Source organism: Cavia porcellus, unplaced genomic scaffold (assembly GCF_034190915.1).
Source record: "Cavia porcellus strain 051 isolate PalLab524CR breed Dunkin Hartley unplaced genomic scaffold, mCavPor4.1 scaffold_1, whole genome shotgun sequence".
Taxonomy (NCBI): domain Eukaryota; kingdom Metazoa; phylum Chordata; class Mammalia; order Rodentia; family Caviidae; genus Cavia; species Cavia porcellus.
The window spans coordinates 195371262-195395910 of NW_026947484.1; the positions used below are offsets into that span (position 1 = coordinate 195371262).

At 36.5% G+C, this 24649-nt stretch overlaps 1 protein-coding gene across 5 annotated transcripts in view; it reads left to right on the forward strand.

Annotated features, from left to right (window-relative positions):
* Nucleotides 1-24649, forward strand: part of Rigi (RNA sensor RIG-I) — a 65969-nt gene that overhangs the window by 13207 nt on the left and 28113 nt on the right. The window contains exons 1-7 of one of the 5 annotated variants that reach the window (XM_063226771.1): nucleotides 7329-7589; nucleotides 12192-12326; nucleotides 19530-19711; nucleotides 20904-21051; nucleotides 22289-22411; nucleotides 23907-24014; nucleotides 24387-24540. In XM_063226771.1, coding sequence (XP_063082841.1) covers nucleotides 7484-7589; nucleotides 12192-12326; nucleotides 19530-19711; nucleotides 20904-21051; nucleotides 22289-22411; nucleotides 23907-24014; nucleotides 24387-24540 — 956 coding nt within the window. In that variant the 5' untranslated portion in view covers nucleotides 7329-7483. Of the gene's footprint in view, nucleotides 1-7328; nucleotides 7590-11805; nucleotides 12018-12191; nucleotides 12327-19529; nucleotides 19712-20903; nucleotides 21052-22288; nucleotides 22412-23906; nucleotides 24015-24386; nucleotides 24541-24649 lie in introns of those variants that run through there. The other 4 variants (XM_063226777.1, XM_063226772.1, XM_063226782.1 and 1 more) reach the window with 4 other exon arrangements.

A 24649-nucleotide genomic window follows, 5' to 3' on the forward strand; every position in this document is an offset into this window, starting at 1 on the left:
ACAGCCTGCTTGCAAGGCAGGCACTTATGCCACTGAGCTAAATCCCCAGCCCCAAGGTATAGTTCTTAACTGAGTTTCATGGCGTCTGCTGAAACATAATCTCATGTTTTAGCCCCAGAATTGCACAGGCTGCTGCTCAATCCCCCATTCCAACCATCTGCCACATGGGGGTGGGGGCAGTGGCTATTCTCATCTACATTATAGCACTTTGCTGTTAAAGAGGCTCACTGGGCCTTGGCTGGACTCGATCACATTCTTTTGGTCAATTACAGGAACATGTGTTTCAGTATAGCCAGTTCTGTGTATCTCAGTGAATAAGGTTGAAGAAGTTAGGGAAAGATTGAGACAAGGGGCTTTGTTCCTCAAAAGAGTGCAATATTTGTAGGTAAATGAATTAAGATGAGGTAATACATGCTCTAAAGCCTACCTTTTTTTCTTAAGAAATAAGAATGCCAGTTTGAATGCTGGATCCTGGGTAGGATTAGGATTAAGAACAGTAAAAAAATATCCTTTGAAGGGTGTGGAGAGGAGTTAAGATTTGCTGATTGGTGTTTAGGCTCCCTCTGAGATGGAATGTTTGTGAGATAGATTTATGATTTCTTTTTATCCTGGTAGTATTCACTACTGGGGAGTAAAAGCAGAAACAAATGTTGAGTGCATAGTATCCATTCTCTATTTATATATGAATTAATAAACAAATGGGTGGATTATCCAGTTGAAGTTCTGCTGGATGTGAACAGTGAACATGTGCAAAAGAGTTGAAGGAGATACTGTTCTGAGTAGCCGAGTTGATGTATCGTGATGTCTTGGCTGTGCAAGGCAAGAAGTGAAGCCATAATATGACCAATATACTTGGAGATAATGAGATTAAAGTAGGTATAGGGACAGGAATAAGAAAACAAAAATTATTTTAGATTGTCTAACTCTAGGCATAACTAGAAATTAGTGACTAAAATGAAATGAGTTCAGGAAAGAGTTGATTCGAATTGAGGGTAATGATGTACAAGGCTAAGTACCCTCTACATGAAGAAACAGACTGGAGAACAGCATGGTGTTATGTCATGGGTATTATACCTTGTCTTTTAAACTGTTTCTGCATTCCTTTGTAGCAACTGGCACTTGCACAGAAAAGACAAAATTTGCTGAATCAATGATTTATTTCCTCATCTTGGAATTTTAGTCAATACAGGAATCAAAGTATGGAAAACAAGTAGGCGAGGGCCATTTTAAAATGCAGTGAGATTTATTGTAATGTCATAAAAATGAATAATTCCTTACTTTACTCAAAAATATTTGAGGTAAATACCATTGAACTTGGAATGGAGGAGAATGAAAGACAAAATGGGACTCAAGTTAGGTTGAAGGGCTGAGTCTAAATTCTTCCCTGTAGAATCTGCAACTGTGTACCAATTGGATGATGTACTTACATAATAGATACAAGGGGGGGGGCAGAACGACTCATATTTAGCATTTTCCTGGAGTATGAAGTAGGCTGCTTATGTACACAACCATGTGCACCTTAGGTAAACATCTTTTAGGGAGAACATGAAGATTTGTATGTACAAGTTTCACCAGCCAGTTGTGCATTCCTGTAATCCCAGAAGTCTGGGAGGTTGAGGCAGTAGATCACAAATTCAAGCCCACCCTGGGCAGCTCAGCATATTAGTGAAAGCCCATATCAAAAAATAAATTAAAAAGGGCTGTAGAGTAGCAAGATTTACTGAAATCTTTTATCTGTCTCCCAAATCTTTATGTGTCAGGTAGATTCCAAAGACTTCTTGTAGATAGGAGGTGGGAGGGTGATAGAGCTCAGCAGTTTTGTCAGCTGTGTATCACTAAGAGATTTTGGAGGCTGAACCCTCCCCCCCCCAATATGTATTAGGAAACATATAGAACTTTTCACTGAAATTTCTACAGGCTCACATCTTAGTAGAGAAGACAGTAAACCAAGACTAAGGATGTAACTTGTATTTAGGGCAAAACTGAAATGAACCTACCATATGTGTAAATGAACATCATAAATTCAAAATGATCACCTAGTGACTTGCCCGAACAAAAAGCAACACTTCTGAGAATAAAAGAATGTAAAGTGTAATGTATCTATAAGGTCCATTGTAAAAGAAAAAAGAATATAGATATATAAAGTGAGACTATATCAATGTTTTTGGATCATTGAACACAGCTGTTTGCAGTCTCCCTGTTTGAATGTCCACCTTGTATTCTTTGATACTGTGATTTGAACAACTATTTTCAAGATGATAATATGTAATCTACTAACAGGTGATTTCTTACTGTTACTTTTTTTTTTTTTTTTTTTTTTGGTAGTTCTGTATTACGTGTACCCTTACACCGCTTTGTTTTGTTTTGTGTTTTTTTCCTCTTAAAAAAAAAAAAAGATATATAAAGTGAAAGAATTGTGGCACGGCTTAAAAGATAGGTATGAAATATAAATGACCTTTATTTTAAGAATGCAGGGAGGGGAGCTGGGGATTTAGCTCAGCGGCATAAGTGCCTGCCTTGTAAGCAGGCAGTCATGAGTTTGATCCCTGGTACCGGTAAAAACGAAAAAGACAAAAAAAAAAAAAAAAAAGAATGCAGGGAGAGATCCCCCGACGGGTCCGGCATAGTACCCCAGGGCTGGCATTCTCCCCCGCCCCCCGGGGGTGGCGATCTCTGTGGGACACGTGGAGTGGGAGCATACATGTAGTTTAGGTTTGGGGTGGAGCCTAAGGGGCATTAGTGATTCCATCTTAGGAATTTTGCAAAACACTGAACAAAACAAGCATTAAGTGGTGGCAAAGTTTCATATTTGGAGATAGGAAAATAACTTCAGAGTCAGTTTGGGCCAAGTAAAAGAAAAAGGGGAAAAAACAAAGACACGCCCTACAGCGTAGGGTAGGCTACCATGAAGGGACATGACAGTGAAGACTTAATGGTAACTGTCCCTTTTTTTTATATTCCCACACTGGTGTCATGTCTAGGTCATTCTATCAAAAACCTGCTTGAGTTCTCACGAGAAATCCACATGCAGGGTCCTGAGAATTGTTTTGTGTGTGTGTTCTGGGACCTTGTTATACCTCCGTGTCCAGCTAGTTTTAGTCACATCCTATCTTCTTGCTTCATAAAGACAGCTATAAATTATGAAGCAAAAACTAAGAACAAAAGGGACAAATTAATAATGAAAGCTGGAGATTTTAAATCTTCCTTCTCAGTACTTGACAGAACAAATAAAATCAGTACAGATATAGAAGATTGAACTAATTGTAAACCATTTAGACATAATTGAAATATAATACTACAGCTAAGAACTGCTGAATGCCCTTTCTTCTTACTTGCATCTGAAATGATATCGAGATGGTTCATATACTAGGCTATAACATGAGTTTTGGTACATTATAAAAGATTGAAATTTCACAGCAAGTAAGCTCTGACCAGAACAGATTAAAATCAGAAGTTAATAATAATCCTACTTGAGCCTCCCATTGTTGGAATTATAGGTGTGTGCAAACAGGCCTGGCTGCTAATAGTGTTTTTGAAGTCTTTGTATTCTAATTAGTTCTTTTTTTTTTCTTTCTAATTTTCTCGGTACCAGGGATCAAACTCACAACTTCCTGCTTGCTAATTAGTTCTTTCATCTGGTTATCTCAGCCTGTTTGTTATTGCTTTTTCTCTAACCTCTAAGCCCCTCTCCTGTTTAAGCTTTTTAAGAAGATTCTCAGTATTTGAAAAGCTAAAGCACACTTCTAAGTAATTTACAAGTTCAAGAAGTCAAAGAGCTTTAGCAACTATGTCAAATAGACATTACAACACAATAGATGAAATTTAGGAGACACTAGAATATCTTGGCTTAAAAAAATGAAAATTTACAGACTTAAATGCTTAAACTGGAATAGAAAGTATATACATTCAGTGATCTAGGTGTCTGTTTTTAAGAAGCTAGTGAAAGAATGGTAACTTCATGTTACCAAGGCAAGGAGAAAAGAATAATCACTACAGCAGAAATCAATGAAATAGGAAGTAGAATAACAGTGAAGAAAATTGTCAAAGCAAATGTTGGTTCTTTGAAAAGAAAAACTAAAATTAATAAATCCCTTAAGGGTGATAGGATGTGGATACATTTGTTTGATCCTTTGTCTTGAGGCATGGCCCACAGGAGATGTCTGTCTCCCCCACAGTTGCAAGGTATCTGGGCTTATGCACTAGCCCTGTCTCATTGCCTATAATATTTCTAACTAACTCAGCTGCCTGCAACATTATGAAGAACTCCTTGAATTCAGTGATCCTGTTGAATCTCCTTGAACCTAGTGATCCTCTTGCCTCAGGCTTCTGAGTAATGAGGTTACAGCCACCATGCCTGGCTTCAAATGGTTTGTTTTTTTTATTTAGAGAAAAAAACAAAAAAGGTAGAAATATTACAGAATTTAAAAAAAAAACACTAAGAAATCACTAGTTGATAAATTGCATATTGTCATCTTAGAAACAGTTTGTTATAAAATCAAAGAATAAAAAGTGGACAATTACAGTACAAGCCATTCTGTTTGATAAACAACAAAAACTTAGTAGTATATTTTCTATCTTACACACTTATACATACAGTTATATCCTTTAGAGCACTTCCTTTTCATCTACAAAATCTAGTATACATTTTGGATCTGATTACTCCTTCAGTTTTTATTATTTTTTACACTAGAGAGACGATGTGATATTTACAAATGTGAGTCTTATTTCACATATGAGGATAGTCTCAAGTTGCTTCCATTTATCTATAAAAGCCTCAAGATCATCCTTCCTATAGTTGAATAATAATACATTGTATAAAAATACCACATCTTTTTCATTCACTCTGTGGTTGATGGACATTTGGGTTGTTTGCAAGATTTAGCTATTACAAATTGTGCTGCTATAAACATAGGTGCACATATATCACTACTTCAAATGGTTTATAGGTGAATTCTATTAAACATTTTAGGGAGAAATGATAACAGTCCCATAAACTCTTAGTTTATACCCTGACATCAAAACCTGACAAAGACATTACAAGAAAATTACACATCGATGTCTGGCATGAATATAGACACACAAAGACATATGAAAATACTAGCAACCTAAATCCAGAAATACATAAAATGTTGGTACTTCATGACCAAGTGGGATTTATTCCAGGAATGCTAGCTAGCTTTTAACATTCAAAAATCAAAAACAAGGGTTGGAGATGTAGTTCAGCGGTAGAGTGCTTGCGTAGGATGCATGAGATTCTGTTTAATCCCAGCACCAACACATAAGAAGAAAAATAAGTGAAATTAGTAGAATATATGATCACCTCAATAGATACAGGAAAAAAATTTTAATACAAAAATTTGGAAAACAAAACAGGAATAATGAGAGAATTTCATTGATCTGATAAAGGGCCTCTAAGAAAAGCTTAGGTGAAACAATGATCATTTTTTCCACTGAGATTACAAGGTAAGGATGTCAACTCTCATCACTTTTACTCAACTTTCTATTGGATGCCCTGGGTGATACAATAAAGAATGAAAATGAAGCAAAAAACATAAAGATTGGAAAAGAAGTAAAACTATCAGGAAAGCAGATGAAAATCAGCTTGGGAAGGAAGAAGCAAAACTGTATTTGCAAATGACACGATTTTTTTTAACCAGAAAAATTTTAAGAAATCCACAGAAAAATGACTAGAACTAATATGATTTTAGTAATGTTGTATGATAAAAGTTTAATAAACAAAGTCACTTGGATTTCTAAATAGTAGCCACAATCTGAAAATGAAATTTTAAAAATAATTCCACTTACAGTAGCATCAAAAAATGACCAATGATAAATCAATTGTAATATATATATAAGATCTGTACTCTTTAACCCTAGAACTCTAGGAGGCCAGGCAGGAGGATGGGAAGTTCCCACTCAACCTGGGCAATTTAGGGATTTGGTGAGACTGTCTCAAAAAGTTACAAAAGGGATGATGTACCTCAGTGTAAGGCCCTGGGTTCAATCCATGAAAAAAAAAATTTTTTTTGTACTCTTAAAACTATGAAACATTGTGAGAGAAATTAACAACCTAAGTAAACAAAAGGAATACCATGCTTATGGATAAGAAGATGCAATATCATGAAAATATCAGTTCTCTGGGAATTCATCTGTAGATTCAATGCAAAAGTGATAAAATTCCAACAGGTTTTTTTTTCTTTTATTGAGAAGTTGATCCTTCATTTCATATGAAAATATGAAGAACCTAGAGTAGCCAATACAGTAGTAACAACAATGTGGAACAAATTTGGAATATTCAATACTACCTGATTGGAAGATTTACTGAAATCTACAAGAATCAAGAGAGTGGTATTGTTACAGGTATTAGATAATGTAATGAAAGACAATAGTTAGGAATAGAACTACACATGATACATTGATTTCTTCAAAGGTCCCAAGGCTATTCAGTGGAAGAACAAAAAATTTTCAACAAATGGTGCTGGTGCAATTAGAAATTTTGAAAAAATGATCCAGGATCTGTGTGTTGTACCATTACAAAATTAGAGCTAGTCGTAGACCTAGAAGTAAAAGCTAAAATACGTTCTTAAAACAAATTATAGAATACCTTCATGACCTCATAGAGAAAAAACCTGATAAATTAAGTTTCAGAGATATAAACTTGCTACAGAAAGGACATCTTTCTAAAAATGAAATGGTAAACCACAGACTGGCAAAAGATATTTTGAGTATGTGTATTTGACAATTTTGTATCCCCAGTAATTAAGTCCTATAAGTTTATTTTAAAAAGCTCCAAAATCAGGCAAAAGACAGTAGTAGAAGCTTCAAAGAGTTGTCATATGAGTGCCCTAAAAGAACATGAAAATGTGCCCCACATCATGGCTATGCGGGAAATTTGCAATTAAAACCACTGTAACTCACACTAACCCAGAAGCAAGTTTAGCAACAATAGTAAGACTGCCAAGTGTGTTGATCTAGCAAATCAGTATGCACTGGAATTTTCTGAGCCTGAAACTGGAAACTGCTCTGGCCATTTAAGAAAACAACTTCTTCCTATAAAGTTAAAACACACATTTACCATACGGGTCCTCATTTCGGAGTACAGTAGTAATTACAGGTGTTAAACATCTTCCAAGATTCCTCGAATTGAACACTTAAACTGTGCAAGTTACTGTCCCTAAACTTTCCTGTTACAGCAAACAAAACGACAAAAACGAAGTGCAGTTCCCAGGAGCGCTCTGCAGTCCCATGAGTCAGCGCCCCCACTGGGCTCGTTAGGAAACGAAACTGGGCGGTGCTGCTGCGGGCTGAGCGCGCCTAGTCCCTGCTCTTCAGCCACCGCGGCCAGTTGCAGTTTCGGTTTCTCCTCTGTAGTTACAAGTTCCCAGGCAGCTCCGCCTCTTATTCGGGATGGATTTCTTGGGACCACCCTAGCCTCGTCCTCAGTTCCAGTGCAGCCAGGCCAGGCCATCTGCGGAGGTGAGAGATGACGGCGGAGCAGAGGCACAACCTGCAAGCCTACAGCGACTATGTCCGGAAGAGTCTGGACCCCACTCACATCCTTAGCTACATGACCCCCTGGCTTCCGGAGAGTAAGTGGTGCCCAGGGGTCTCCACTCGCCCTGCTGAAGCAAGACTCCTGTCGGGGACCTATTTCTTCCTCTTTTTTTCTTTCCTTTAAGTCAGTGTGGGTAACCAAACGCCAAGGAACACTGGGTTTGTGGCAAGATTCCGACAGCGTTTTAGACGAACTGTCCGAGGAAAACAGTTCCAGTGAGGTGGAATCACTTGCTTGGGGGTGCAAATCTGTTTAGGTTCAAAACTTAAGACACAACTCGTCTGTTTCGTTTATTTCGCAAATATTTTAATTAGCGTCGTACTGGCACCGGAGATGGAGAACCAAAATTCAGGCTTAATACACTTTACAGCTTTTTTGAGAGAGGGATGGTATAGAGGGCTAGAACAGATAATCACCGTACAAAATGCTGACCAACTCAAAGGAAGTTTCTAACTGCCAGGTCTCAAGTGGAACTGAGCAAGACTTTTCCTCAGATCTAATGCGCGTATTTATCTATCGTTTCAGACTCGTGGCCATGGGAATAGCCACTTGTAAATCGTGTTGAATGGTTCTTTGCTTCCCCAAGAGGAGAAAGAGAGATGGTGCCTGGAAATAGGCTGGGTGAGAGGAGCTCTGGCAGTTCCTTCAGTCTGCCGGCGCCTTTATTTGGAAATTGCATTAGGACAAAATAAGTTATCTTGAGTGTTTAAATGCCCTGCAAAACCAGAGTGAGGAGTGAAAAAACAACAATCAACAAGTCAACCATCACTTTCCTGGTATACTCAGAGAATAGTAATAAAACAACATCTTAATTATCTTCATTTAAATTATAAGCATAGATCCAGGAAAAGTCTATGGAAGGGATCTCTTAGGAATCCTTGGATGAAGCATTAAAAAACTAGTGTGAATGTCATTTTTTGGGTACTAGTGTAGATTAATTGAATTAAAATATGTAGTTTGTGTCAGGCATTATATTAGGGTTAGAAGTAATTTACTAAGTACCTATTAACTAACTGGAAGCGTCACTTTTTAAGCTGAGGAATCAATGGTATTACCAGGAAACTGGGTTCTCATGTCCTCAGTTCTCAGTTCTTTGTGCCCTTGATGCAAGAATGTAGTCTAGACACATGGGCTGTGCAGAAGCATAGGTAGGATTATTGTAAAATAGATATATAGAGAGTTATACCTTCAAGCAAGAAATGGGCAGTGCCATGAAGGCATCTGCGCCAAGTTTGAGTTTGGATACACTTTTGTGAACCCAAGATTCCCACTTGGGGTCTGGGGAGCTGGGGTGATTATGATGCTCATTAACTTTTACTTGGAAGTGACTTAGGAATTGTTTCAAGGTACACCTCTGTGTGGGTTACACATTTTTCACTATTCTTGTGAAGTCAAAGGCTAGCCCTTAAAGTAACCTTTGACAGATAAGGGGGCAGTGTTCTCACTGTCTACTGCTTTGGTGCCATCTTCTGGACACGTGCGTGAACTAAGCACTGTGTTGATTAAAACATGAAGGTCAGAGATGTGTACAAAATATCCATTGTTGTAGTCTAAGGGGAAAGACAGGCCTAGAGTTACTGTGTACTACCATGTAAATCCCTTAGTTAGACGTTGTTAAAGAGAATAAAGAAGAGAACAAGGAATTCTTTGAGAAGCAGAGTATGACATTAGAGAGGGAGACAGCAAAGACAGTCTGAATTACTAACTTTTCCCAAAGATTTTCTCCTGTATTGAACTCACTGTGCTTTTGAGAAAATTATCACTGGCTTGTAGCAGTAACTAGCAGGAGGATTGCCCTTACAACATACACAGTGTAAATCTAAACTGCTGCTGGTATGGCAAGGTAATGTACCTGGGAAGGCCACAGCAGGGCTAGGATAGATCTGGCCCTCCGTGCAGTGTGTCACTGGTGGTTAGTAACATGTTTAAGGGGAGACTTAAGTAGCAAGGAGTGATGACACAGCCATAAACACTGAGTTTGGGATGGACTGACTGACAGGAATGGTTAGGGCTGTAAGCCCAGGAAAGCTGGGATAATGTTAAAATATGTTGCTGTTATGAGTTTAATTGTATCCCCCCAAAAGATAACTTAGAGGTCATAATTTCTGGTACGTTAGACTGTCATTTTATGTGTACATAGAGTCTTTACTTATGTAATTAAGATGAGCTCATGTTGCAGTAAGGGGGACCCTTAACCCAGTATGACTGGCATCTCTATAAGAAGGCAGCCATGACCAGACACAAAGAGACAGAAACGTTGTATAAAGACAGGTACAGATACGGAGTCATGCAGCCACAAGCCAGACAGAGAAGGCAGTATGAAGGCAGAAGCACTCAGAAGGCTGACACAGGAGGATTGCTATGAGTTCAAGGCCAGTCTGGACTACACAGCAAGACCTTGTCTTAGAAGGAGGAAGAGAGAAGAAGAAGGAGACAAAGGCATAGATTGAAGAAGAGGTCACAAGCTAAGGGATCCCAACAGCCGTGAGCATCTAGAAAGGGCTAGGAATGAATTCTCTTCTTGAGACTTTGGTAGACCTTGATTTCAGCCTTTAGAATGATTTTAGCCTATAGAATGAAGAGAAAATAAATTTCTGTTGTTTTAATCTACCTGGTTTGTGATAATTTGTTACTGTAGCCACAGGAAATTGTAGAAATGGCTAAATAAAATGATAAATAGCACTGACAAAGCTGTGTAGAAATTGAAATCTCTCTAGTTTGCTGGTGGGAATGTAAAATGGTGCAACTCCTTTGGAAAAACGTTTGATAAATCCTTACAATGTCAGAAATGGAGTTATCATGTGACCCAGAAATCTCACACCTGTATATATAGACATTTAAATAGTTGTACACATATGTTCATAGCATTTACATTCTACATAGCAAAAAGGTGGTTACAGTACAAATGCCTGTTAACTGATGAGGTGATAGATGTGTTATGTCCATACAGTGGGATATTACTTAGCAATAAAAAGGAAGGAATGATGCAGCATGGATGCTACAACATGGATGAACCTTGCAAAATGCTGTGTGAAGGAAGTCGGTCAAAGATCACATGCTGTATGATGCCATGCATGTGACATGTCAAGAACAGGCGAATATATAAAATTTTAAATTGACTACTGATTACCTAGAGCCAAAGGGAGGGAGAATTTTGAGTGACTGCTAATGCATATACTATTTGTTTTTATGTTAATGAAAATGCACTAGTCAGGTAGGAATAATGAATTCACAGCTCTAAAAACCATTGAATTTTACACTTTACAAGAGTTAATTTTATTGTTACCAAGACAGAGACTTTGACAGAAATCTTTTCTAACTACAGTTAGGCATTCCTTCCTCTCCAGTTAGCCAATCTTTGGGTGTGTCTCATTTGCAAATCCTCTTCTAATCTCTAGTAAGAAGATGGTGGCAAGCAGCCAGCCAGCTTGTCATTCCCTTAGAATCTGAATTTCATTAAGTAGGGAAAAATGGAAGATGACCAAAGGTGAGATTATACTGAGCAGCGATTACTGTTCCTGAGGCTTGAAGTTATGCGTATAAAAGCTGTGTGAGCACCAGCAACTTGATAGTTTTTGAATAACTGGCCTCACTGTATTCCAATTTTTCTTTCTCTTTTCTCTTGTTTTTCCTGTCCTCTTAGCAAAAACTTAAAAAAAGGACCAAGAGAGGATCCTGTGACTCTTTTTGCTTTGTTTTGTTTTTGTTTTTTGAGACAGGGTCTCCTGTGTAATTCACACGGGCCTTGAACTCTCAGCAGTCCTTCCTGCCTCCCCCTCCCAAGTACTGGGACCGCGGGCATGCACTACCACACCTGGCTTACATTTTGAACTACCTGCTGAGCCCACTATCGTAGTACTGATGCCATGGAAGGATCATGCCCTTGAAAACTTTTAGTCTAGCAATTGCTTCAACCTTTTGAAAAAAAGAAGTCTTTGCTTTTACTTCTAACCCAGTGTTGCTACCATTTCCCCCTTGTGGGGAAGACTTTTCAAATCTCTTAGAAAAACTCCTAGCCAGATGGTTGCCCATGCCCAAATCTTGGCAGTCTGGGAGGCTGAGTCAGGAGCGCAAGTTCAAGCCCAGCCTGGGCAACTTCAGTGCCTTAATAAGACCCTAACTCAAATTTTTTAAAACACTTAAAAAAAAAAACATAAAGAACTAAGGTAGTTGTTGATTTCCAGTTATCCTGTTTGAGGTCCTGTATTTCTTTTACTGTTTTCTTTTGATTGTCTTTATTCTGTTTTATTTTGTTTGGTTTTGTTCTCAAGAAAAGAAAAGAAAAGAAAAAGAAAAGAACTGAGAACAGGAGAACTAAGGATGTATCCCTGTGTGAAGACCTGAGTTCAAGTCCCCAGTGGAAAAAGAAAGAGGGAGGAACAGACAGACAGACTGACTTTATCTAGAGTGTACTCTTAAGAATTCCATACTAAATATGAAGTTTCTACCAAGGATGGAAAGGGTAGGTTGGTGAAGAATGGCACAGTCAGCCGTGGCTAGGGGAATCAGCTTCCTGGAGTTTCTTTCAACTTCGTGACCTCTCCCTCTTCTAGGAAGTCTGGTTGCCCTTTTCAGATTTTCTTCTAGTAAGTGGTAGTTTTGCAGTTTGATGAATCATTCTTTCTTCTCTCTGTAGATGAAGTGCAATCTATCCAGGCTGAGAAAAACAACAAGGGTCCAATGGAGGCTGCCTCACTTTTTCTCAGGCTCCTGTTGGAGCTCCAGGTGGAAGGCTGGTTCCGTGGCTTTTTGGATGCCCTAAACCATGCAGGTTAGTTCATGCTGCTTACTCTCAAAAGTATTGGAGTACCATAAAAGGGAAAAGCTGTCAATTCTTAGCTATCCACATATAGTTCAAATCTGCTATGCTGAGGCACTGTAAAGTTTGTTTTTACACAGATAATATAATTTTGTCCACCTGAAATAGGAAGGTGAATGTACAGGAAGATTATTGTAACTAATGGAGGAAGTTAGCAAGATTTTTGGCTGTAAGACCAGTAGCATTTTTGCTCACTGAAAGCAAACAAAATGTAATACAAAATGAAATACCATTTATCATGGCAACAACAATGTAACATTGAAGAATAAGTCTGACATGTATAAAGTCTAAATGATAAAAATAATAAAAAGTGAGAAATAGTAAATATCTCCAAAGTGGAGAGATACATCCATGCACATAGAGGAGAGACTTGATAGCATACAAATTTCAGCTCTCCTTACATTGATCCATACATTTAATGCAATTTTAATAAAAATCCCGTATGCCTTTTCAATGAATTTGAAAGCCAAAGAACTGTAACTTAAGAATAATCAGAAGTATCCCTTCTAGATGCTAATATTTAATATAAAGCTGGGCGTGAGGCATGCCCTGATAATCCCAGCTACTTGATAGGCTGAGACAGGAAGCTTGCAAGTTTGAGGCCAGCCTAGGCAGCATAACAAGAATCTGTCACACACACACACACACACACACACACACACTAGCATTGAGACAGTGTGATGTTGTTGGTCCTGCTATCAACAAACTGACAAGTGAAATTGACTAGCAAGCCTCCAGTTAGACACATATACTTATGGAAACCTGACATATTAGAGAGTCATTGGGAAATGAGGCACTATTCAATAAGCAGCAATGGACTATTAGAAATATGATAATGTTACAGACTGAATAAATCCTAACTTTCATATATACGTGCATAGAAGTAAATTTGTATTCCTTATCTCATTCCACACACAATAAATTCAGAAGAATTTAAACTTAATTATAATAGTTTTAAAAACAATACAGAATAGTATTGTTACAATATTGGAGCATGATAGGATTTGTGAAATAAGACATGAAAGCATTTACCATAAAAAAGCTGAATAAATTTGGTAACATTAAAATTAACATGTTTATCAAAAAACATTATAAAGAAATTGAAAAAAACAAGTCATAAAGTGGGAGTGCATATTTGCAAAATATACAATTATCATGGGAATAATACTCAGAATATATTAAAAAGGTTTTAAAATCATTTGGAAAAAGAAAGAAAACAGCTACTGAGCAAAAGATGTGAACAGACATTTCATAGACTAACATTTGTGAATAAATACATGAAAATATTTTCAGCCTAATTAGTAATTAGGGAGCTACAAGTTAGAAATACAATGAGACATCATTTTACACCTGTCATAGAGCAAAAGTTAAGAAGTTAAACAGTGTTAAAGCTTAGGAGAATATTTAGTAATGGAAGGCCTTAAACGTCACTTTGTAGAATATAAACTCACAACTATTTTAAAAAATATTTTGACATCATATTATAGAATTCAACTCTCAGGTATCCTTTCCAGGCTTCACTATTGAGTCTGTACCCTAGAAAACCTCATACATTTTGTAATACATACACAAGAATGTTCACAGTATAATTGCTTATAATAAATAAAACAAGGAAGCAGTAAGACTGAGGCAACTCCAAAATCCTTCAAGAGGAGAATAACTTGTGATGTTCACAGGTTGGTCCACTGTATTACAATGGAAGTATGGGAATATCTAGCCAGGCATGGTGATACACGCCTGGAATCACCGCACTCAGGAGGCTGAGGCAGGAGGATTGCTGCAAGTTTGAGGCCAGCCTGGGTTACGTAGTGAGTTCAAGACCAGCCTGGACTACATGACAGATCCCGTCTCTAACAAAAAGAAAGATTTTAGAGATGCAGTATTAAATTTTTAAAAGTCATAGAAGCACATATCATAGGATATAAAATATATAAAGTCTCATACAAGCCTATCAGAAACAAACCTATACCATGCAACTATCTTCAAAAAAAATCAAAGGAGTGGTGATCAAATACAGATAGTGGTATGTTTGGGTAAGCAAGTTAGGGTAAGAAAGAGAAGGCATTCAAAAGTGTTGGAATATTTTAGCTTTTAAGAATAGTAAGTGCAGATGTGTACATTTTGTTAGGCAACTTTATATATGTGTTACAAATATTCTGTCATGTGGTCAACTGTTGCATAATTTTAAAATTTCTTTTCAGTACTACAGTGTTCTTTGATCTCTGTCATCTATATATAAAGTTAGTTTCATTTAAAGATGAAAGGCATCTTAGAAATGACTTAGTCTAACATGGCTTTTTCTGTACATAGGAAAACTAAGGGTAGAAAAGGGTGTGCTGAGATATATAGCTAATTAATAGAAAATGTGGACCCACTGATGGCATTTCTTTTGGAGGATAATTGCTGTAGAGGCATTTGAATGAGCAGTCAGAAATTGAGTTTCAATTCTAACTCACTTAGTTACTCCTAAATTTTAACCAAGTAATGTTGCCTTGTTGGTGCTCCAGCTTATTCACCTGTCAGAGAAGCCAAAGGATGCTTTTCTTTCAGTGTGGTAAACAGTAAGTTAGAGAACATGTATACAGAAGCTAGTTCAGTGTAGATAAGGGGCCCTCACTGTAGCCATTATCTTAACATTATTGTTTTCATTATACTAGTGCAATTTAAAGATGGACAAATTAAGGAAAATTTATATCACTACAGGAAAAAGATTCTGATGATGGGCATCTACCATCACTGGTGTCATCATACTGTAACACAGATATATTAAATTAACATAATATAAAAAGCTACCTTTTTACATTTAGAATTTCTCAGGAGGCCTGTACATATAGTATGATTACACTTGTGTGGGTTTCTCTTTTTAAGATGGGAGTCTCCCTGTGTAATTCAGGCTGGTGTTTAGCTTACTATGTAGTCCAGGCTGGCCGAAAGCTCATAACGTTCCTCCTGCCTCAGCCTCCCAAATGCTGGGATTACAGGGGTGAGCCACCATGCTCAGTTGTTTTATGAAAAATAATATGGTTTTATTTTTCAAAACGTTGTAGGTGAGAGGGTTTAAATCTTCTGTTTGTTTTCTGCTTCTACCTTGAGGATAATAGTTGACTTATTCATACCCTACTCTATCTCTAAATTTCTAGTGCTATAACATGCGCTGATTTATTCTGAACAAATTTTTTAAAGGTAATGAAAGTCTTCCCTACCTGTTACGTATACTTACTCAGAGAAACTGTTGTTTCTCCATTTTTAGGATACCATTAATCTGGGTATTACAAATTACTTAAATTCTTATCAACCTTTCAGTTAAAAATGGCATTTCTATTTTTACTCTAAAAACTAAATGGCATTTAGTAGTGGATATTCTAGCCAAAACAATTAGGTAAGGAAAGTAAATAAAAGATAAATTGGAAAGAAACAAATCAGCTGTCTCTGTTCACAAATGATAGGATTATTTAGAAAACTAACAAAAATAAATGAATTGAAAGAAGTTTCAGGATACAAAAATGAGCATTGAAAAGTCAGTTGCTTGCCTATTTTTTTTTTTTTTTTATCAGTACCGGGGATCGAACTCATGACTGCCTGCTCGCAAGGCAGGCACTTATGCCGCTGAGCTAAATCCCAGCCCCTACTTGCCTATTTTTTAACAACAGATAATTTTATAATGCTTTAAAGTATATAATTCTATTTATAATAGCACCAAAACAAATGTCTGTACATAAACAATGAAGTTGAACACTAAAGTATTTGTCAGAGTTCTCTAGAGAAACAGAACCAATAGGAGATAGGCATGCCAGTGCATGTGTGTAATGGCGTATATGTTACAAATGTACTTATATACCATAGGAATTACTTCAAACAATTATGGAAGCTGACAGTCCATGTCCTTTGCCCCCGGCTAGCTGAAGAACCAGGAAAGCTGATGGTATAAGTCAGTCTGAGTCTGAAGGTCTAAGAACCAGGGAGCTGTTCTTGTTAAGTCCTAAAGCTCTATTTGTCCGGACTCTAAGTGGATTTCATGAGACCCACTCACATTTGTGAGGGTCTTTACTCAGGTCACTTATTCAAATGCTCACTTTTTTCTGGAAAAAAATTTTTTTTTTTTGGTACTGGGAGTACTTGCACTTCCCATGCAGGCCCTGTGTCTCTGAGCTATATTTCCAGTCTGAAAATACTTTGATAGACACACAAAGAAATAGTATTTGGCAGCTATCTGGTCATCTCTTAGCCCAGTCAAATTGACATATCAAATTAATCTCACATAGTGTATTAAAAATTAACTCAAAATGGGTTAAACATTTCTGAACATAAGACAGAACTGTAAAACTCCTAGAAAAAAACAGAAAAAACAACATAACATTGGACTTTGCAGTGATTTTTGATTTCATACCAAAAGCATAGGCAACAAAAGCAGATAGACAAATGGGAGTTCATCAAACCCAAAATCTTAGGTGTCTCAAAGCATAGAGTCAACCAAATGGGCTGATCTCCCATTTTTTTGTTTGCAACTCATGTATTTTGATAAGGAATTAGCATCCAGAATATATAAAGAATGTCTATACCTGCACAACAACAAAAATCCAATAGCCCAATTAAAAAATAGGCAAAGGGCATGCTGTTTCTGCAAATGCAACATGAAAATGGCCAGCAAACATGGAAATATGCTAAACATTATAATCAACAAAGAAAGACAAATCAAACAATGAGATATCACTATATAGTATTCCAATAGCTTGTATCACACAAACAAAAAATCAGTAACAAGTACTAGTGGAAATGTGGAGAAACTGGAACCTTTGTGTACTGTTGGTAGAATTGTAAGACAGTGTACTTACATGGAAAACAGTATGGACTTCCCTCAGAAAATTAAAAATTGAATTGTATGATCCAGCAACCCCATTTTTGGGATGTTCCAAGACAATTGAAAGCAGGATCTTGGAAAGATATATTAACCCTTATTTTGTATCAGCATTAGTTACAGAAGCTAAAAGGTAGGAGAAACTCCTATGTCTAGTACTAGATGAATGGGTAAACAAAATATGGTGTTGGGCAGTGATGTAGCTCAGTAGCTTAGTAATTGCTTAGTGTTTGACCCTTAACTCCACAAAAAGAAAAAGTAAGAAATAGAATGTGTTATGGCTTTTAGCTAGGTGTCTTTCTGAGGCTTCATGCACTGTGTAGCTTTTGGAAACTGACTGTAGCATGAGTGTATGATACTGAATTATGGGTGTGATAACTGGATTACTCCACTGATTGATTCAGCATAGTTCCAAAAATGTGGATAATGGAAAGGCCCACCCTTCATATGGGTGGCATAAGCCAATGAGCTTGTAAGCTGAGTGGAATAAAGAGGGAAAGGAAGGCTAACCGCTTGTTGCCTCCTGCTTACCACACCATGAATTGCTTTTCTTTTGCCACGTGCTTCTGTCATGCTGCCCTGCCTTGGAATCAGCTGAGTATGGACTGAAGTTTCTAAAAACTGTAATCTTAAATAAACCTTTTCTTCTTTAACTTGTGGGTATTTGGTATTTTGTTTCAGCAGTAAGAAAGTAAGACACATAATATGTACATCTAATGGAGTATTATTCAGCTTTAAGAGGGAAGGAAATCCTACCATATGCTACAATATAGATGAATCTTGAGGACATGATGCTAAATTAAGTAAACCAGTCACCAAGACGCAAACATTGTATAATTCAATCTTTATAAGTAATCTAAGGTAGTCAGGGGCATACAAACAGAAAGAGGTAGTTACCAGGAGTTGTGGGAAGGGAGAAAGAAGAATTATTGTATTAGTGTGGATGGCATTTCAATTTTTGCAAGATAAAAATTCTAGACTCTGTCTCACAAAAGTGACTTTACTTAACACTACTGAATTGCACATTAAAAACTGGCTAAGATAGTAAATTTATGTTGTTTTTTAGTCCCAATAAAAATATGAATGAACTTGAGCATTTTCCTTAGTTACTGGCCAATACTATTTTCCCTGAACTTCCTAAGTATGACATTTAAGGAAATGCCTTTAGCCATATGTATAATAAACTTCAGTTATAATGAACAATATTCTAAAAGTTATATAAATACTAAACTTTCACTATGAGAGACAGTTGACGTTTCTGAAAATAGATGATATGGGGCTGGGGATTTAGCTCAGCGGCATAAGCACCTGCCTTGCAAGCAGGCGGTCATGAGTTCGATCCCCAGAACCAATAAAAATGAAAAAGACAGAAAAGAAAAGAAAAGAAAAGAAAAGAAAAGAAAAGAAAAGAAAAGAAAAGAGATGATACACAGTTGCTGTTCATTAAACATATTATCATTAGTGATACTTTTTGCTGACTATGGGTTCCAGCATATTTATTGTATTTTTTTGTTTTGTGTCTGTATACAGAAGGCAGAGCAGGTGTTAGATTGAGATTCTTTTAATAGAATCCAGGGGTTTTCTCATCTCTAAATGATCTCCTCACACAGAAGCTTCATGTTTGCTCTACTTATAAAATAACCTCATTGTCTTCTTACAGTTGTGAAATGAGAGACAAGCCTGGTGATTCTGTCACAGAACCTCAGAGTGAGACATTATTGGATTATTGAAATTGGAATTATTTTTTCCTCTTCAAATTTCCCATTTACTATTCATTTTAAATTTTACTTGTTGGTTTCATCTTTTTTTAAATTCCCTATATCCCTCTGGCCTTCAACTGACAATCTTCCTGCTTTAGTCTCTCATATGCCAGGATTCCAGGTGTGTACTACAACATCTGGCTTCATTTACTTAATATTCTTTTCTTAGAATAATGTAAATTGAAAGTTCTTTGAGGACAGGAATTGAAATTCATAATTTTCTGTTGTCTTTATTGCTTTTCACAGTAGGTAAACCTGGTGAATTTGTCATACTGAAAGGCAAATCAGGTTACAGGAGAAGTTAATGGGATAATTTGGAAGATTTTATACAAAGATCAAATATAAAACTTCAAATTTGTCATTATTACTTTGGCCTAAAAGATAATAAACATTGTTAGAAGACCTAAAACGTTGGGTACCTAAAGTGAATATTGTTTTATTTTTGAAAAGTATTGGTAACTGAAGTAACTTTTTTAAGCATGAGTTTTTGATATCAATGTCAAAGCATCTTATAAAAGTCCTCATTTCCTTTCTTTTCAGGCTATTCTGGGCTTTATGAAGCCATTGAAAATTGGGATTTTCAAAACCTTGAAAAGTTAGAGGATTACAGAACACTTTTGAGACGTTTAGAACCAGAATTTAAAGCCAGAATTATTCCAACAGAAATCCTCCCTGAAATAGCTGATTGTTTAATTACTCAGGATTGTGAAGAAATTTGGCAGGTAAGTTAGCATGAAATACTAAGTTTGGAGGAAATAATAAGAATATGGGAAATATCCTGTTTACACCAAAGGAAGAGCAATGCTGTCATATCTAAGGAGTAAATTACCTGGAATTATTTCAGTTAAAAATACTTTATTTTCTGAATGTTTTATTCACATTTAAACAAAATTTTACATTCACCACATAGAAAGAAAAATGGGTATAGACTAGCAGTTAAAATTTTAGGCCCTTGCCTAAAATTTTGTTATAATCCTAGCTTAGCCACTTACTAGTAATGTGATCCTGGGCAATTCTCCTACCTTCTTTAAGCATCTGTGTCTTTATGCATAAAACGCAAATAATTATGGCACATTAATATGATAATTTCATAAGGTTTAAATGAAAAGTATGTATGAAATGCCTGCATAGAAAGCCTGGAACATAATAATTGCACAAGTTTTAGTCATTATGATTAATAATAAAATTCATGTTAATTCCTGTACCCTGAGAAAACCACCTAACATTTTGTCGTATCCTTACAATATCCATCTTTGGTAATACATCCATAATGTGAATGGTTGTCAAATAGATTATTTTCCTAATATTGCTGATGATGTTAGATTTAAGAACTAAGAGGAGGTGAGAAGGCTTGGCTTGATGTAAAATTATCACACGTGAAGAACAAAGATGAAGGACAGAGCCCTGCTTGGGCAACACACTGAGAGACACCCTGTCAAAAACATAAAAGGCTAGGAGAGGGGTTGGTACAATGGCCCTCGGTTCAGTCTTTAGTGTCACACACAAAACAAGAGACAAGACAGTGTTAAATGGGACAAAAATGATAGCTAATACCTACTGAACCATAATTTACAATTTTTTTTTTTGTCTTTTTCTTTTTTATCGGTACTGGGGATCAAACTCACGACTGCCTGCTTGCAAGGCAGGTGCTTATGCTGCTGAGCTAAACCTCCAGCCCCCAATGATTTTTTTTTTTTTTTTTTTTTTTGTCTTTTTCCTTTTTATCGGTACCGGGGATTGAACTCACGACTGCCTGCTTACAAGGCAGGCGCTTATGTGGCTGAGCTAAATCCCCAGGGCCCCCCCCCCCAATGGTTTTTTAAACCAAATTGTATTTGAGCTGATTTTTCTACAGTGAACGCATAGAAGGAAATACTACGATAAGTGATCAGAATCTGCATTTGCTGTGAACAGGTTTGCACCACTAAGGGGCCTATGGCAGGAGCCGAGAAATTGGCTGAGTGCCTTCTCAGGTCAGACAAAGGGAGCTGGCCCAAGACTCTGAAACTTGCTTTGGAGAAAGATGGGAACATCTTCAATGACCTGTGGATTATAGATGAAGGTAAAGGATTCCTATAAGAGTTCTGAAGGGGTGAAGGAAAAGGGTTAGAAACCTCATGGTTCTACGTGGGCCTTCCTCATTCTACCCATTTTTACTGAACTTCAAAAGCACTTTTCCTTCAGACTCATGGGTTTTGATAAGGTCTCTCTAGTGAGAGACCCACATGAAGTTAGGTTTTGGGAGGGAGGTAGCTACTTGACTGTGGAATTACTTTGGTTGTGTATGGCTTCTAAAAATGGGTCAGGAAAGACTGTTGTTACCCAAAATTAGTCCATATGACCCCCCAAATTTAGGAAAGGCCCAGTTCTAAGTTTCCAGCCTTAGTTTAAGTTATCAGAGAACTCCACGACTTACTCACTTTTCAGGGTAGAATCATGATACATTTTGCCTGGAAGCCATTTGGAACTGAAGAGAGCAAGGGTGAAAGAAGACTTTGCTTAGTATCTGAACCCTCATTTGGCTTTTTGAAGCTAACGTCATGTCAGAATCTTGTTTTTTTTTTTTTTTAATTTTTTTTTTTTGTCTTTTTCTTTTTTAAAGGCTGTGTCTGAAAAACATCTGTCTTAGCATTAGCTTTACTTAGGCTTCTTTAGATGTTTCTTTAGCCTAGTGCAGTAGTACATGCCTATAATTCCAACAACTTGGGAGGCTGAGACAAGAGGACCACAAATTCAAGCCCAGCCTCAGGGATGTAGCAAGACCTTGTCTGTCAGCACAGGTGCGAGCGTGCACGCGTGCGCACACACACACACACACACACACACACACACACACACACATACACACACACAAAGTGAGGATCCTGCTCAGTGGTAGAGCAGTTGCCTAGCATGTGCAAGACAGTGCCCTGGATTCATTTCCTAGGGTGTCAGAGGGAGCAGATATGAATGTCTGTTTGGTCATGGTCTTTTCTTTAGTGTAAATAGGAGTGCCTTAGAAATCTTGTTAAAATACAGATTCTGATTCATAGGAGCTCAGATTCATATTTTGAACAAGTTCCTAAAGTTACTGCTACCAATGTTTTACACTTTAATACAGTTCTAAATGATATTGGAATTCAACTACCAAATTAAGACTTCAAATGATTCTTTTAATTGTTTTAAGAAGTGAAGGGTGTGATTGTGAGAAATAGTCTTAGAATTTTAAAATTTTAATGTTTCAGCTTTGTGAGGCTTTCGCAATCAAAGTTGTAATCAGGTTGCATTAATATTCTAAGATTTTTTTTTTATCCTAAAAGGTATGAAAGATGTAGAAAGTGAAGAACTTGAGGATAATAGAATGGAACATTCTGACATACAGATTTTCTACCAGGAAGATCCAGAAGACCAAAATCTTAGTCAGAACTCCTGTCCACCTTCAGGTACTTGGCATTTTGTTCTATAATGATGCTCTTTTTGTGTTTTGTGTGGGCATAATTTTTGCAGTGCCTCAAGTTACAGCCTTATGGAAAGGCTTTTTAAGGAAAATTTAGAAAGAAAAGAGAATTTAGTTAAAGAGATACTTTATAACTAGAAATATCAGTTTCTCTTTTCATGGCCATTGCTTCTACTTTTATCTTTTCTTAAGTCTTATTTTTTCACTAAGCAAATATGTACATGTCTACATTGCAAATTCAGAGTTCTCCTAGAACCTTAATGTCTGTGAAATCCAAAAGCAGCCTTTGTTTCTAAAAACATACATTTGTGAGCTACTTGCTCAGTTTTCTTCTAGATTCCAAGGTTGCTTTACCAGTTGATCAGGAATGTGTGTGTAATACACAAATGTGCATTGCTGACATGTAGTTTCTGCTGTTTGTAAAACTATGTATGGAGCACTTGTGTCGTTTGACGAGCTTCTTCTTTTCATTCTCACAAGGCGGTTTCAAAGTTAATGTGATCCTGTGAGGTCCCCATATGTTTCTTGAAGCATTCATATTTTCATGACTGTTTCATGAAGAGTTCTGATGGTTGCATAATATGACACTTATAAAAGGGAAACTAAGATTAATAATGAATAGTGTTAGGAAAAAACAAGGTTTTTAGGATATATAATTAAAAGATAATTTATAGATGTTTCACTGCAACTGGGTGATACAGATTTGTTTGTCATTCTATAATAATATCAATGAATGTGCTGCTTTCTTTCTTTTTTTTTTTTTTTTTTTTGATACTGGGGATCAAACTTACAACCAGGCAGACGCTTATGCCGCTGAGCTGAATCCCCAGCCTTGTTGCTTTATTTCTACCATGTAAAGATTTTTATAAGTCTGAAGTGAAATTTATTGTCTTAACCTTGTAGAAGATTTCTCTTTAAAGTGAGTTGGTTCAACTTACTAAATGATTTCCAAAGTTTTCCCTACCACTTAACATTTTATATACATACTTGTTGGTGAGATAAAGATTCTAAGTATTTTTTAAAATTTCTGTTTATATTGAGAGAAAATAATTATTTGAGAGCCTGAAGATTTACAAAGCATGGTTACGACTTAGTAAGAAATTGCTTTGAAAATCCAATATTAATATGATTTTCTTCTTCAGTCTTAGAAGGATGTTTTGTTCCAAACAATAATCTCTATACATGGTGATTATCTCTTTTTCCCTAAATTAGACCATTTTGCTTAACTTTATTAGGCTTATATGATTAAGAAAGAATCCACTGTTTTTCCCCTCTTCTTGTCATTAATACTTTTTCATTGAGTGAGAATTCTGTTCTTTATATCAGAGAAGAAGCTGAAATGATTAATAAGAGACAAGATTTTAAACCTCAAATAAGGTCCTTTGGACTGGATTCAGAATTCACATTCATTAGACTATAGCTATTGCAGTGATTCCTCAGAGTAGTAACTATTGGGGAATTCTGTTTCTTTTGCCTTACAGAAGTGTCTCATACTAATTTGTGCAGCCCACTGAAAGCAAGAAATTACCAACTAGAGCTTGCTTTACCTGCTAAGGAAGGAAAAAACACAATAATATGTGCTCCTACTGGTAAGCCAATCGCCATTCCTGTGTAGTTTCTTTCTTCCTTTTTCTTCCATTGAACAAAAATTTCAAATTTTTTCCTGTTTCATTTATGTTTGAGAAAACTATCTTGAAAATGTAGTCCCAATATATTTGAAAAGACATGAACATTGAAAGAAAAACACTTTTTAAGCTTGCTTTGGGCCCTAGCTACTTGAGTATATCTTCCTTAAGAAGTTGTGATTTTTTTTTGCTAATAGTTTAAATTCTGCAGTTATTAATCCATCTAAATGATCAATTTACTTGTCAACCCGATAGTGTTAGAAGAGCTAAAATAAATGTTTCTACAGAAATACTAAAATAATATTAGTTGTTTTCTTTTTCTTTATATATTAAAAGGTTGTGGGAAAACCTTTGTTTCACTTCTTATATGTGAACATCATCTTCTAAAGTTTCCACAAGGACGGAAAGGGAAAGTTGTCTTTTTTGCTAACCATGTCCCTGTATATGAACAGCAGAAGACTGTGTTCTCAAGATATTTTGAAAGACTTGGGTAGGTGTAACAGTTACTTCAACTTTTCCCCCCTAGCTTCATGTAAGTAATTTGTTTTCTGTTTTGTTTTTTAAAAGCTATAATTTAAAAAATTTCATAACAAATCCAA